General features: G+C 35.5%; 2 protein-coding genes across 2 annotated transcripts in view; one reads left to right on the top strand and one right to left on the bottom strand.

Moving 5' to 3' along the window:
- The window catches only part of LOC113240459 (neuropeptide SIFamide receptor-like), a 230,229-nt gene that overhangs the window by 131,854 nt on the left and 81,245 nt on the right, over positions 1–17,130 (top strand). The window lies entirely within an intron of this gene.
- LOC113240461 lies at positions 14,919–15,959 on the bottom strand. The gene is made up of 2 exons (XM_026477774.1): positions 15,806–15,959; positions 14,919–15,318 (listed from the first exon to the last, which is right to left on the bottom strand). The coding sequence occupies exons 1-2, from the start codon at positions 15,866–15,868 to the stop codon at positions 15,058–15,060; spliced, it is 324 nt and encodes a 107-aa protein (XP_026333559.1). The 5' UTR covers positions 15,869–15,959; the 3' UTR covers positions 14,919–15,057.

The raw sequence follows: 17,130 nt of genomic DNA, 5'->3' as shown, positions 1-17,130 counted from the left end.
AACTTAAGTCTAAAAACAATGGCTATTAAACTAAGTTCTTTTTATTTATTTTTTATTTTTTCGTGTTATTTGTGTGTGTTGTATAAGCCCTCGTAATGATTGAAACCCGTCGACGAATTGAGTTAGACGTCAGACGTAACGAGCTGAAAGCCCGACCACCTGTGGCGATCAGCTACCATTACGCTGAGGGTGTGTTCACGTGCCCCGTGCACGTTTAATAATAATAATAATAACGCAACACACTCATGGCCCCCCACTAGGGAAACCCTGTGTCGCGAGTGCCATGGACACACACATAGATAACCACAAATGACACCCAAACTCGCGAGAGAAATAAATGTAGGCCATACACATACTTCTCTCGGCCTGAAAATAAAACCCAGGACCCCTGCGTGGCAGTCCGGCATGGTAACCGTTCGGCCACGGAGGCAGTTACCGTGAGAGGCCCGCCACCATCGCCATCGTCAGGAGTATATATATATATATACATATATATATATATATATATATATATATGTGTGTATTTGTAAGTTTTCATTGAAACAATGAAAATAACAACAGCTTTGTCTATCACTATATTTATTTTTTGGATTTTTTTAATTTCGTACAGTATAAAATTTATAAGACTTAATACGACGAATGATTAATAAAGTATACAGAGCTGTACAGATTCAACTGAAAAGTCCAATGAACTCGACTTATCTGCGTAATCTTTATAAAATATATTGTATTTATTTTGTGGCAGACTATATATAGGTACTGTTTTCGTTTCGTTTCTTTGAGAACGAGGATATTGTATACATATATAATTAATAGAGTTCCAAAACAAACACACTCAATAATTTCATATAACTTCAGCAATTATAAACCAAGAATTTTAACAAGTCAAACAAAAAAACAGATAATACTTCATAAAAACCACAACAATGAAAAGAAGCTTTGATTTAGCTGCCGCCTACGGTTACCATGCTGACTTGACACGCAGAGGTCTCGGTTTCGATTCCCGAAACTGGAGAAACATAAGTATGGCCTACATTTATTTCTCTCGTCGTTTGGGTGTACTTTGTGATTGTCTATGTGTGTGCCCATGACACATATGGCTCAATTGTAATAAATATGGAACCAAATGTCTAGAATATTTATTTAGGATCTAGAATATTATTTCACATTTTTACATTTATGCAAAATTCCTAAATACAGTTTTGGAATAAGCCAAAAATCTGAATTTGAAATTGGCCTAAATTGGATTATATCTGAGTTTTGAATTTAAATTTTAAATTTTTATGTAGGTAACCTGAAGCCCTTGCCCGCGAGTGTTATATATATGCCGTTTCATTTCCTAAATACAGAAACAAAATCATTTATGTCCTGTACATTTAAATAAACAAAACATTAAAAGGAGGTCACATATGATCTCATTGTAAGGCATTTAGACGTGATGGATGCGGGATTACCTCAGTGGAAAGAATGGAAACCGCATTAAAAATTATATATAATTTAAATTAGGGATATAACACAAGTGTTATGGAGCATTATTTCGGGGCTTTTTATGTAACATACACGACAAACTGACCTGCTGTTAAACGGTAGTGTAACATGCCGCCTAGCACTAACGTTAAGGTTAGGTTACAGGCACTAGGGACTTGTTAACTTATATCTCAGGGTGACCGGCGCAGTGGCAGTGCCCCTAAGATCTTTACGATTTAAAGCTCTGAGTGGCACTGCAACTGTTATGGACAGGCATGTAGCGTACCATCATACGTATAACTTATTCGTCCCGTCACTTGATATTATAAGAAATAAAATAAAAAATCAGAGATAAAAAAGAGAGGGAAATTTTTTAATTAGAAATTTTTACAAATTAGAAAAAATTCAGATAAAGTATAAAAAATTTTAATTGTTTTTAACTTAGCATAAGGTATTTCTCAGGCATTGGTACTTTCGGAAAATAACCTAAAAATTTTGCTTTATTCTAGTCACTAAAGTCAATAGAGCGTGGAAATATATTAATACAAATTTTAATACAAAAGGTTCTGATAAACAGTAAAAGATGAACAACACACCTCTGAACTTAACAGGTTTCAAGCCAAACTCAAATACGAAATTCCTAATTAAATAATTTATGCTAATAAATTCTCTCTTACCAGTTTCAACATTGTGACTACAAATAGAGTCTCCCCACGATGCGTGAATGTGTCCTTTGGGTCTAGGCTTAGCCTTTTATAGCCCTAAGCGCTAGGCTAGATTCATGCTAAAGATCGTTGACTCAATTGATTCACCTAGACATATAAGCACTTATATAAATAAACTCATGCGCAGGGCAAATATTCTCAGACGAAAATTAAACACTTAAAACAAATATCGTAATATATATTTATAATCTGAAATAATGTGTAAATAAATGTGTCATACAGAATAAATAATAATTTCGACTAGGAGACCAGCCTAACAGTGGAAGATATTATGAAATTATACAGTGTAACCTCGAAATATCTACTAAATTTCAAAACGATGAATCTGCTCAGCGAATATGAAGAATCTCTAAAAAATATAAGCTTACACATGCAGTTATGTGAAACAAGTCACAGGTACTTTCGAAAGAAGTCCGTTTTCCACACAGGATGCTGCGAGAGATTATTGAAATTAAAAACATCCTAATTTCTACAGAGAAGGTGGTTTCTTTGTACCAATAGTTTGGAGTTCAGTATTTCCTTTGACAAAAAACCCCAAACAGACATAAGACTACAGTACTGTTTATTAATATGATTTAATTTAATTAATAAATTTAGTAAATTAAAAATAAAATATTTAAATTAATAACTTAGCCGACCAAATTATACAGAATAGTTAATTGTTTATTTTGCATTAAATATGATTTCAAATTCTCGCAAAAAAAAAGCTTTAAGGGTCACCTAGAATACACATGTAATATGTACATGTATTATGTAAAGAATAAATTATAAAGAAATCTCAATAATAAAGTTAAATAATTCCAAAAATAAAATCTTCCTAACATTTAAAAAGAAAGATGTACAAAATAAAAATAAACTTTGTCATATTTTGTAACAGGCAAAAGGCATGAATATTTTGTGGCTAATGACACGTGCGTTATTTTAGTCGTTATGTTTCAATTAAGTAAATTCATTGTTGAAAGTGTGTAAGGTAGCTAGATAGATTGATCACATCTAAAGATAAAATTTCTATCAATAAAAGGTGGAAATTATACCTACCCTCATTTATATATTTTTTGTTTTTTTTTTAATTAAATGGACTTACTCTTAAAATTAAAATTGAAATTGAAATACCCGGGTTATATTAGTTCGGAAACGTAGTCGCAGGCAGGGAACTACATTCCTGTGCTATGCGCATAATAAAATATGATGAAAAGCGCTTAGTACGCCTGAAGGGAATATCGACCAAGTAAGGATGATATCCCGCCGTACGTCTGGATATCCGATGGTAAAAGGGGACGGGCGGGATGAGCTGATGAAGCTCGTGTGCACACTCACCGAAATAACTACTACCTAATAACTTTCAAAGTTTAAATAGGTAAGTGATATTTCGTATTGTAGCTTAACTTAGGATTGATTGTACCACTTAAGAAGTGCACCAGATAACTATACCGATTACCTGGTCTCAAATTAGAGAATCCCTGTAGTATGAGCACCAGAGCATCTAGACCAGAACCAATTTAGAAAAAAATCATTTCTCAAATTGGTCTTACTGGGAATCGAATCAGGGATTTTCTTATCCAGGGCCGACAGCGCAAACCGTTAAACCACCTGGGTTATATACATAATATACTCATGCATTTGGGTTCTCATTGTGGTTTGCCATCGTAAGTCTTTTCATACAACGGATGAAGTTAGTAGTAGCAGAGTTCGTCCAAGATAGTATACTGACATCTTACCTAGTTCCGGTTTTGAAGGGCACATGGGACTTGTCCACTTATGCCTCAGATCTTTGCGTTTTAAAGCTGTCTTGGACTGTCAGAACTGTCATGGACAGGCATGTCGTTTACCACCAGGCGCACGACTAGTTTGTCCCGTCGTCACTTAGTATCGCAAAAAGTATATTTTTTTCAGACACGATTAGTGCAACAACGTGGCCTATCTATAAATCATTAAACATCATATCCAGGTAACAGTAATAAATCTCATTGTTTGGCAATCAGCAACCCGAGAAGTCGCGCGATACTGACAGAGGTGTCTGGTTTCCATTTGCATTATATTCTGATAAATATATGCATTATTACTCACATTGCACACTGAATAACCAAGTGGCGTAAGTCGCAAATATTGGTTTTTGCAACTGACCAAAGAATTTTGTCAAAATAACATACGTAGCTACTCTCTACTCTACTAGTCTACTCTCGTCCTCCGTGGGACGTCTTCATTCGTATCATTGCATTCATCTTTTAATATGGTCGACTTACTTATTTGTCAATAATTCGGCGTCCGATGTGTCGGACGGAGAACGAAGTATAAGACCAGATGCCATATATAAATCACCTTACGGCTATGGGATTTGGAGGGAAAGTACTTTAAGTATTTACTAGTAACCACTGTAAGTGTAATGATTGAGCTTCTGAATGAGACATTTTAATTTGTTCGCTTTTGAGTATTACAGATAGGATATTTTGCTTCAGGAAGACATTATTTTATTTTTAAAAGTTAGATTTCTGCATTCAAAGACTCTGCATTTAAAATCACTAGTATTTTTATGATGCCTATCGAAAACGTCAATGGTAAGGATTAATTTCTTATACGTAATACAGTACCTTAAATCAAAGGAACAACGTTGAATTATACAACTTATTCAAAAAAGAAAAGAACTTAAAACTAAACCAATCAAAATGATAGTCCACAATTTGAAATTCGTCTCCGCTCACAGATATAGATGCATTTAAATACTAGATTATTATCACTAACCGAATTCAAAAAAGGAGGAGGTTCACATTTCGACTGTGTTTTTTTTTTATGTTATGCGATAACTCCGGCTGTGTGAACTGATTTTGATTTTTTTTTTGTTGGAAAGAAAAGTGGTCCCATTTAAATTTGAAGAACATATTCCACCTCTAAGGGTGGCAAACTAAGGATGAACCCGGTTTCGCGCACTTTCCGGTAACCTATTTCAATATAACTTGGCAAATAGATGTAATTCCACTTTTGCTTTCGCAATACTTTGTGCTGACATTTATTTTCTTATGTATTCATATATTTTATTTTATTATGTTTGCATCTCATCATCAACTTATTTATATGCCCCACTGCTGGGCACAGGTCTCCACTCGGGCGTAGGTTTAGGCCACGTTGTTTTTTTTATTGGCCTTTTCGAACAGCTTCATAATAATACACAATTTTTTTTTCATATTTTGGTCAGTTTGGTTCCCAGATGAGACAAGCAACTTTTCAAAAGTCTTTGAATGCAGTATTACTTACTTTTAAAAACAAAATTATTTCTCCGTAAAGCAAAATATCATATCTACTATATTTAAAGTACTTTCCCTAGTGTGACATCCTGTATAACACTGCCGCCAAATATCACGAAATTGTATTTGAAAAAGAAAACAATGCATTAATTTTATATCATATTTACATTGTTTTTTTTAGCTCCCCAAAAATTTTATTTTTCGAATTAAATCATTTTATTTTTGAGGGCGCGGTGTTATTTAATCAATCTTGTTCTTATAAATTGCAGTTTATTATAAAAACATACAATCCGAAAATAATTAAGCAATTGTTAAATAAATCTTCCAAAAATGTTTGAATCTAACTCCGTTGAATCGTCGTAATATTGTAAAAGCAAGTACCTTATATTTATGTTTGGGAAAAATAACATTCCTTTTATCTACAACTTTGTTAATTGGATTATGAAAACGAAAGACAATGTTTACGATGTTTAAGTTGAACGTCCAAGTAGTGAAATTGCCTAATTTATTCAAAGTGTTAAAAGACTTTGTGCATTTGTATCATTTTGGCGTATCATAGCGCAAACAGATATCATACCAGAAACAGACATTCAGTAGCAGTAGAACGTCCTTGTGATATTAATTCGTCCAGAGATTTACTGCCACCTTATCTATTTTTGCCGCCATGTGAAATCCCCAATCGCTTTCTTCATATCCCGTCGATGGCGTATACTATACTACAGTGGACTAGAAGTCAAGCCACGCTGACTCCATCACCATCAACAGCCAAAAATCGGCTCTAGTGCTGAGCAGTGGGACATGCTTGCCATCGAGTTTCGTGCACCTCAAAAGCCTAAATTCTCACGTTAGACGAGACTCAGCAGTAGGCCGTACAAGGAGTTGTTGATGACGTTCTTAAGCTGCAGTTTTTGTCAATCTGCGAACGCCATCTAGCGAGTGACGGCGGGGTTCTTACGTGTAATAATAATCGAATGTACAACGCCATCTGATTGATTATGGTAGTATTTGTATAGACTGAAACTTAAGAATTTGAGAATGAATGACAATCGCGAATGAACTGATTTCCTTGAGTCAGTAGTTCGGTCTTAACGGTCACTTTAATGTTAGACGCCACCCGTGCGCACTGATTTAAATAATTAAAAATATGGCGGACAGCAACAGGACCCTGCGGGATGAAAATCGGTTTGTATATATAAAATCCGTATACACCGACGTATATAAAAAGTAGTTGTAGCAGTGGATTTCCTTGTGAAAGAGTTCGTTCAGGGAAGTACTGCCACCTGAGCTATTTTTGCCGCCAAGCAGTAAGCATGTGAGCATTACTGCGTTCCGGTTTTGAAGAGCACATGGGACTTGTCAACTTATGCCTCAGATCTTTGCGTTTTAAAGCTGTCTTGGACTGTCAGAACTGTCATGGACAGGCATGTCGCTTACCACCAGGCACACGACTAGTTTGTCCCATCGTCACTTAGTATGTATATGATGATGAATTTACAGGCACATGGTACTTGTTAGCTAATGTCACAGAGCGCAGTAGCAGTCTTTGGGATTTACGAGTCGCTTCACTAATTGCCTCAACCAAGCCGCATCGCTAGCCCATTTACACAGGTTACTAAAATCGCATGCGGCTCTGTCATTTCCATCGAAAATGTTGAGCAGAATAGCCGTTTGTGCCGGAATTGAAATAATTAATTATTCAATTATTCAACAATTGCTTAAAGAACAAAGAGAGAAGAAAAAACAAAAGGAAAGAAGAAAACGTAATGTTTGGGTACGTGGATGGATTTCTCGACGTAAGGACTTGGGTGCTTCGGATACTTTATTGGTTGAGTGGAGTTTAGAAGATCCTGATTATTTTAAAAAACGATTAAGAATGACTACTGACCAGTTTAATACTTTACTACTTAAGGTATAAGCGGAGTACCGCTTATACAAAAATGCGATACCAATATGCGAGTAGCACTTTCTCCGAAAATTAAATTAGAAATAACCCTGAAGTTCTTGGCTACCGGTGATAACTATTCAAGTCTTGCAGAGTCATTTAGAGTTCCAGAATGCACAATTTCCTTGTTTTGTCGCGTTTATCGCTTACCACCAGACGCACCACTCATTCGTCCAATCATTTGATATCATAAAAAAAGACACGTATCCCATTAAATAACTTTGAACGTAAAACTCATGAACGTGTCACATACAATTCCTTAGTAATTTCATGCGTCAAGTACGTTTAAGTGGTAGATGGGCGGTGGAAGTCAATGACCGCGAAAATTATGTAAAAGTACAATTAAAAGCGATAGTATAGCGATAGTTTTTATGTTATGATATTGGATATGAACATTGTAAATGCGAAAGTAACACTGTTACATTTCACGTCTAAACAACTCGATCAACTTTTGATGAATTTTGGTATAGAGATAGATATAGATAAGACCTAGGAGAAGGAAAGAGGCTACTTTTTGTCACAAAAATAAATCTTAAAGGGGACGTGTAAACTTTACACGAAATACCAATCATTTCTCGAGTGTAATAATACTACACTAGGCTACTATTCGTATTTATTTTACGCGGACAAAGACGCGGACGCCAGCTAGTTAACAATAAAGAAAACATGTGCAAATAAGTCAGCTAGAGAGAACAATGAAGTATTTAGCCATAGCTGATATTCTTTTTCTTTATAATATCAAGTGACGGGATGAACAAATCGTGCCCTTGATTGTAATCTACAAGCCTGTCCATGACAGTTACAGTGCTACTCCGAGCTTTGAATTGCAAAGATTTTAGGGGCATTATTCGGCTATAGCCCTTCAGACGGCTTATTACTATTAATATAAAATCATTATGATTGAAAACTGCGTGAACGCGCTTCATTAAATGCGAGATAATCTCGGCGAGATTGTTAGAATCACAACATACACTATTATGATTATTTTGTTCCTAAGTCTTGACAAACAAAGGGTCTTTGAACTATAAGATTCTGTAATAAATCATCGTAAGCTGAAAACACGCATGCTAATTCGGCGTTAAGTGTCATCTGGCAATTAGATTAAACGGCAGTTAACTCAGCGCGTTAGTAAATTTATTCTAATTATTTACACTGAGAGCTAGAAGTCGTTGCTCCCTACGAGAAAGAATATTTACTTAGAATGTTTATAAAATGAATAGCATAATAAAATCAAGTATTTATTTTTAAATTACCACAGACATTCATAACTTTCATAGTTTTTTTATAACATTCTTGTGATTGTGTATTTTTCTTCAAAAAAAAAACAAAATTTTTAAATCGTGTATATTTGTTTTTTTTCTACACAAGCCAACGTTTTCGACTGTATATAAGTTCCATGGTCAGAGCAGAGCTGGTAGAATCATAAACCAATTAATTAGTAATTTAAGGCGTTTATTGTGAATATAACTGGTTGACGACTATTATCCGTCAGCTGTGAATATTTAACCTGTAAAGAATCTAAAACGTTATGTTTATTTGAAAAAACAAATACACGCGATTTAGAACCAATAAAATAGTTTTGTTTTAAACTCGCTATTAACCTATCATAACGACAGCCTGCAATCAACAAAATTACTTTAAATTTATGATATTATATAGCAACTGGACAAAGGAGTTTCAGTGGCGACTGTACATTAGCTATTCAGGGTAGCTGAACCCAAAAAGGTTATTTTTAGGGTCAATGGGAATCAAAAAGCAAAAAGTTGCGCCGAATGATTAAATGGGATGAACTGATTTTGATAGGCTATAAATATTACTTATCTATCTTATGTTTTATAACTTGGTCTATTTTTTTATCTTTCTTTTGTTCTGTTCTTTACTCCACTTCAACTTCGACACGAGGGGACATCATTTAATTCCTTCAAAAATGTCTGGAAAGATAACTACAATTACCAGTTTCTAGATAAAAGCAGATTTAGCAACTCGGCTCATTAACTCTTGTACAACTTGCTATAGAACACGAAGCGTCGCTTTCATGCACAACGCTATCTACGACTTTCTTATTTTTCAGACAAATGATAAGGTTCAGAGCAACTTATTTTGCTGACATCTCCAATGCTAGTGAATTTATTTTTCAGGGTCTTAGGACATGACAAGTTCTGATCACCTGGTCGCTTTCTACGGTAAATACAAATTATAGATAAGCAAAGTACACTTGAAATCTCCTTATTCATTACACTCTACTGTTCATTCGTAAGACAGAGTTCCCTGAGAAGAATGAGCAGAACATTCTAGGGGTTGCCCGTTTAAATATATATTTGAATACATTTAACATTTACAATATATATTTCAAACATCTTAGATTGAGACTACCTGGAAGAGCTAATCGGGTCACTACCACGGATTCTTGTCATCCAAGTACGTAGAAACTTTTGTTTCACTATAACTTAAACCTCGTAAATGGCAAATTTTGAATATCAACCGGAATCTTAGCACAGAAGCGTATATATTACCCTTTAAATGAATTGAGACTTTGTGAAGACGACTTTCAAGAAATGATAGTTTATTTTTATTCCTCGTGTTAATGTTGTGTGTATCAATATATTTAATTTAAAAAATTACAATTTTTCTTAACATAAATAACAGATTGGGGCCCAGACTGTGAATTGCCCTACCGCACGATACAAAAGAATTTCTAGAATTATCTTTTGTACGATTTCCACGTGTGTTTCTATATAAGGCTATCGCTGTTTCCACGTCATTGAGCGCGTCTGCGCCGATGCACACGAGCCGCAGGCGGCGAGAAGACCAAAGGTGCAAACATTGAAATGCATCGGAACGAAAATGAAATATCTGAACCAGCTATATTGCAAACTTACAGTGAAATTGTGTTTAAGAATGAACTAACACCATGTTAAAATATACAGGTAAGGTACAATAAAAGTTTCAATACTTTGAAACTAAAACTATAATCAAATTACATGAATAAAATTGGGTCCCCGAGGCAGGGTGCCCAAAAGGTGCGTTCACACTTTGCTATGCTACTGCGTTGGGCAAGTTCATCTGGGTTTAGGACCCCGAGTCTACAGACTAGAAATAAAAATGAATGGATGTAGAGGTCGCTTAGTGATTTTGCGTACACTTATCCACTAGAGCGCTCGCGTATGGCGTCGCGCATACGTGACCATAGTCACCCAGACAGTCTATTAAGTTTTTGGATGAAATTTTATACAAATTAAGGACACCGGGAAACGGGCCAGGAGTTTCTACTCCAAATGCTGTAAATAGATAGTCGGCGCCGAAGTCCTGGTACTTATTGCTTTTTATTATTTCCGCCAACTCATCTGCGGAGCCAACTTTCTTGCTAGTGTGCTGGAGATAGAATGGGACACACATAGCGTCCCACACCAGTGCCCGGCGCATAATCCATTAACACTCGAAATATCTTAGACGACTTGTTACTAAAATTTATTTATTGATATTTTTGTTTGCGTACGATATCAATTGGCAATGATATAATATTTTTGGATTTAAACCGCATGCATTTGTTTTTTGACACAAAAATAGTTTGAGGTTCTTTACGGGTCCCTTGATCAGCTGTGACCAAACAAATATTAATATATGTGATTTGGATACGAAAAAATAGTTTTATTTCTAATGTGTCACAATCGCAAAACCTGAAAACTTCATATTCAAATACACTTAAAAGCATCGTCGTCGTAACGACCACTGCCACGTGCCACTGCTAGGAAAGGGTGTTTTTTATGGAGCGGGAGGTTTTTGTTTTTATGATATCAAATGACAGGACGAACAAGACGTACCCCTGGTGGTAAGCTACACACCTGTCCATAACAGTTTCAGTGCTACTCAGAGTTCCAAATCGCAAAGGTCTGAAGGCCACCGCCATTGGGCCTTCACCCTGAGATTTAAGTCCCATGTAGCTGTAAAATCACCAGCACTCTTACCCTTTAAACTGAAACGCAGTACTGCTCGCATTACCGCTTGGCGGCAGAAATAGATAAGGTGGCAGTACTTCCCTGGACGAACTCGTACACATGGAGCTCTACTGCTATTTAATGAGACAGGGAGCTTTAGCCATTTTCTAAAATTCGTCATGTTTTTCTTCACCGTTTTCGAATGGTAAAGATATACGTATCTTAGAAATTAATGTCAACTAAAACTAAAATGAATATCAACTGTTCTCTCAGTAGGCTACCACCGCGCTATAAACTTACTAGTCATTCGTAAGACAGATTCCCCTGAGTAGAATGAGCAAGAAACTTTAGAGCAAGCTCTTTGTAAAGTATTTGTACAATTATAGTTTCAAACCGCGAAGGCCTAACGGAGACTACCACTGCGCCCGTCAACCTGGAATGGAAATAAAGAAGTCCCATGTGACTGTAGCTTCATTAGTAAAACCGGAACCCTTCAAAACTGAGCAGTCCAACGCATTTGTTACCGAAACGTAACTGAAGAATATTGGCAACTAAAGTTACGCAGATTTTGCTTAGGGCGAGATATTTCACACACCTCGCTTCCTATTTGCAAATTTTTGTATAAATGTAAATTTAACAACTAATAGAGCTTCAGTTGAAAGCGAAAATTTAGCAGGTTCTCTGTAACACTTAACGAAAAATGCACAGTTAGATATTTTATTCTTGAATTATTCGTATTAGACGTTTTTTAGCGTCTTTTCAGGATTTTATGTGATCAGATAAAGTACATCCTATTGTGTAATAAATTAGCACATTCTTAGACAATATACTTTGGTGTATCATATATTTTTTGTAAGGCTTTTATTTAATAGTAAATACCTGAGCCGTTTGATCTAGCTAAACAGTTGACTCGCCTTAACATGAAACTGAAACTAAATAAGATTTAAAAAAACCACTTATCGGGGATTGTAGAGTAAAGCTCTTTTACAACGAACTCTACTGTTATTAAAATAAAATACAATATGAGCAAAATCTTATAATATAATTTACGTAAAGAACAGATAATTTTGTTTTCATTGAAAATTTCTGTTCTGCTTAATATAAATTACAATTCTATAAATGTAGTCGAGCGTCGGTGTGAGTAAGTTAATTTCTTTCAACTTATCTCGCTCCGAGCCCCTGTGAGTAAATTACTTTAAGAGCGCGATTGAGTTTTTTTAATACTTACTCAAAGGTAATATAAAGTCAGTAAATTGGTTAATAAATCTTTCTCGCGCCTTAATTCACTGCAATGAGGCACAGATGTTTGACTGGTATTCATCATCAGATAATTCTCCGAAAATTATTAACAAGGCTTCTACAATTTTAATTTTCTCAATTGAACTTCATAAAATAATAACAATAATGTGTCAAACAACCACATATAATCTCAAATTAAATAATTCCCTGTGCGCTACCCGACCTAAACGCTTTCCCAAGAGGAGACCCGTGCGCAACAATGGGACATTTATCATCATGCTACAGTTTGTCTATGTTTAATTTATAATTTGTAATCATAGTGCCGGGCACTATCCAAACAAGAACCACTTTAGAAAAGCTAACGGGAATCAAACTCAGAATATCCTGTTCAAGCGTTCATAATGCTAACTACTTACTAAGCAATCACTGGAACATCGTCGAGGTCAATATAATAAAAAAAAATATAATAACGCACACACTCAATATAAACACTCAATATCTGAAAGTTATCTATAAATAATTGAAAGGGCAGTACACCTGATTAACAATGTAATAAAGTTGATTTTTTATCAATATTTTCAAAGTTCGCCCACAGAACAAAGTTTATCGTCTCATAGTCTTCCAGCTATTACCGCTACATGGAAGCACATATAATATTATTTCAATACAAAATCAAAACGATGTAACTTGCGATAATAAGTGACTTCCAACGATATACACACTGGGCAACGTTTAAATTATATTTATGACAGTACAGAATTTGTTACATCTTTTTATTTAATTTGTTACATCAAGATTTCGTAGTGTTTAATATTATGATAGTGAGAGTTTTGGCGACAGCGGTTCTGCTAGTAATCGAGACTTAAGAGTCTATACAACCTCAAATGGCTTAGGTTATTATAGGATTCCGCATAATATTGAAAGTGTATAATGGACTTGAGGACATACGCTGATTACTATACAGAGTGAAAACACGATCCTCAAAATATTCATGATACAAAAATTACTTACCTCGAAATTATACAAGAAAACCGCTCTATTCAATAGGTACTTCACATATACCAATCAACTGGACTATATATAACACGTATAGTATACGATATACATTTGTCAAATGGCCTTTATTTCGTTTGTAACAAAATAAATTCTGAAATAAAGCCGTGTTCCTATCGCACGACCAAGCAAAATGAACCGTATTAGTATGGAAAAATTTGACCTGAGGTAGTATCAATTCTTAAAGCACTTTCATTGTTTTTCTTCCGTAAGTACAAACCATTGGAGCACTGAGATCGTCAAATTAACATAAACTTTAATGAAAAAGCTTTGATCAAGAAATTAATAATATATAAACCTGAAACCGTGGAGCTATTTTGTTCAGCTCCAACTTTTTGTACTAAGTGTTCTCCAGGTATTTGACATTCTGACGTAAGATTTTGATCGGCTTTCATTAGCGAATTTTCTGTCTATCTTTTTTACAAACCACAGACGCAAAGAGGAGAGTTATTTATATAGCCTGTGGCATGCAGCTCCCAAACGAGTGAAGTGATCTCAAAGAAGTTTTTTTTTAATTTGAAACCTGGTTTTATCGGGATGGTTCTTTGTTATGTGTAACGAGCATCTGCTCAGTTGTTGACAAGTCATTAGCTTATTTCTCTGTAGGAGTCTGAAACATAAAATGTAGCGGTGAATTTTTAATTTAAGTTTTATACCTAAAGGGTGCCCCACGATTATGAGACACGTATTATCGCCGGGGATAATACAAACCCGCGATTGTAGTAAAGGCAAAAAGCGCGTAACTGCACCAAACCATATTTTACAGGAGAGGGATTTAACGTTATTACTTTGTTATTTTAAAGGCTACGTCTTTCAGTTTTGCACAGTAAGCATTAATTTATGTTGTCTATGAACTGATAACAATAGATTCCCGTAAATCATCAACATTTACGCGAATTTGACGACTAAATTGCCGAAATGGATCCTCATAATCAAATGCTAGTTACGCGTAATTGCATATCCCTGATGTTGTAGAAAGTACTTTAAATATTGTGGATACAATATTTTGCTTTATGGAGACATTACACAGACTTTTTTATATTTTATTTGGATCAACAAGCAATAGACACTAAACTTATAACGAATTTTGTTTTACAGTAAGATGTAATAAGTTTTATTTATTTACTAGCAGTAGAGCTCCTTGTGAAAGAGTTCGTCCGGAGAAACAGGTACTGCTACCTTTCCTATTTCAGCCGCCAAGCAGTAACGAAGGGTGCTGGTAAAATTACAGGCACATGAGACTTGTCAACTTTTGTTTCAAAGTGACGGACATGGTGGCAGTGCCCCTAAATTCTTTGCGATTACAAGCTCTATTAGCACTGCAACTGTTATATATAGACGTGTCACTTACCACCAGGTGCACGACTTGTTCGTGCCGTCGCTTACAATTATACAAAATAAAAATCAATCCAGTGGCAGGTAAGTAAATAAAAATCCATCAAAAATACTATTCAGATTTATTTTCCATAGACATGGTAGTGAGTCTTAACTTTATATTTCACCACAGGCGGATGAACTGGCACGGTATGAATTGCGGAGCTATGTACTATTGGGGCATGATACACTACTGGCGCATGTTGCACTATTGGGGCATGATGCGCTATTGGTTCATGGTACACGTACGGGGAATGTACGGCGTGGTACTCGTGGACCAATGGTGATGTGTGGATGTGGATGCCCGGCCGCGCTGAGGCTAGCACCACGACGAGAGCTAATATCTGGGAAATAAAAACCTAGTCTTAGATAATTAAAGTAACAAATAATTTAAACGTTTGAGAGACCAGATCAGTGATGATATCCTCAAAAAGGCCGGAATCCGGAGTGACAACAATAAAAGAAGTTGTATGAAAAGGGTAGTTGATGTAAGTGAGACTAGAAAGTTGTGTCAGGATTACAGTAAGGTGGCGCTCCGTAGTCTCTACCTACTCCTCCTGTGGGACAAGGGCGTGAGTTTATATAAAGCAACAACTCTCTATACATAAAATTTAGTAAGAAACGGTGACACCAATTTCGAGACCAGCTTGTGACAGAAGTTTCTAGACCGTATTGGTCCAGGTTGTCTACGATCTAATATCACCTTCAGATATCTGTGTCCATTACAAGGGCTCCAACTAAAGTAAACGAGCTAGCTTACACTGAATTGCACATCATTATTGCAAATTAATTTCTTAATGAAAATAAAAAGATAAAAATAAAAGTCCTTACCAACAAAACGAGTCGCTTCATCTCGCCACTGCGACCATGTGGTATTGGAACCGCCTTCAACATTTCATTTATAGCCGCCTTTTTGCGCCACAGAGCTGGTCACACAATAGACCTGCCTGCCGGTGGCGCAACGAAGGGTTTTCCTGAATGCACTGTAGTGAGACGAATTAAGAGCTATCTATCCTTCGCAACTCATCAGGCAAATGGGTCTTATACCACTTTTAAATATCAACTCTCGTTTGTGCTGAAATCACAAATAAGAAAGCTGAAATAGTACACCTACACACGTTTGTGTACATCGCCGAAAATATTCTGTATTTATTGTAATAAAGATAATATATCTACCAATGGGCGGCTGTTCCATTCGGTGATGTGGGAAAAGCAAAGCTCAAGTTAAACTGGTCGATTTGAAGTGAAACAATTGACGACACCGTAATGATTTGGCAGAATAGTTATCAAATAAATTAAATGATATTTCGTCTATTTTTTTATACACTCGATGTTTTCAATACTATCATATTACCATCACCAACCCACATGAGTCACTCCTGGGCACGGGTTTCTTTATGGCGAGTATTTAGGCCATATTGAAAAGAAACCAATCTCCTACCGCGCTAGATCTAAACCCCGGCAATTACCCTGTTTGGTGTCAGATAATTGATGTAATTGACTGACTTTACCATTAGCCTAATAAAACTTAAGGTCTTACCACATCTTTAAGAGAGAATTTTGTGAACCTTCTGAAGCATGTAATAGGGTCTTATAATTGCCTCCAACAACGCTAAAGCAAGAAATAAAACAATTATCTAATTAACACAGAATTCGAAAAAAAACTGAGTTGCAGGTCGAGGAACAAGCACAGCCATGTTGTAAACACGGCAAACATTCTGTCAACAAAGCTATATCATTGTATAATTTCCTTCTAACGGCATTATTTATTTATTTATTTATTTATTTATTTATGGACCATCAACAGACTTACATGTAGGAAAGCTTAAAATAACTAATGCTAAGTAATACGTTACATATAACTCTAATTATAGACGGCCTCACCATGCACTTAACACTATTAGTTGTTATTTAAAAAAATACTATGCCTATACTAATAAACTTCTAACTTACAATATTTCACAGGTACCTAAGTTAAAAATAATACAATATTCCCTAATCAAATTACAAACGAAATGAAATTAAACTACTGGCTTAAAGCATTAGTGATTTTGATTTTAAAAACATCAATAATGTCGTGAAAAATATCTATTGTGAAATCTTTTTTTACCAACTCATTAATCAGCCGACACAATCTCGGAATAAGTGCATGGTGT

The sequence above is a fragment of the Hyposmocoma kahamanoa genome, unplaced genomic scaffold (assembly GCF_003589595.1).
Source record: "Hyposmocoma kahamanoa isolate Upper Pololo Valley unplaced genomic scaffold, ASM358959v1 138, whole genome shotgun sequence".
NCBI lineage: Eukaryota > Metazoa > Arthropoda > Insecta > Lepidoptera > Cosmopterigidae > Hyposmocoma > Hyposmocoma kahamanoa.
This window is presented reverse-complemented; position numbering and strand designations above follow the sequence as displayed.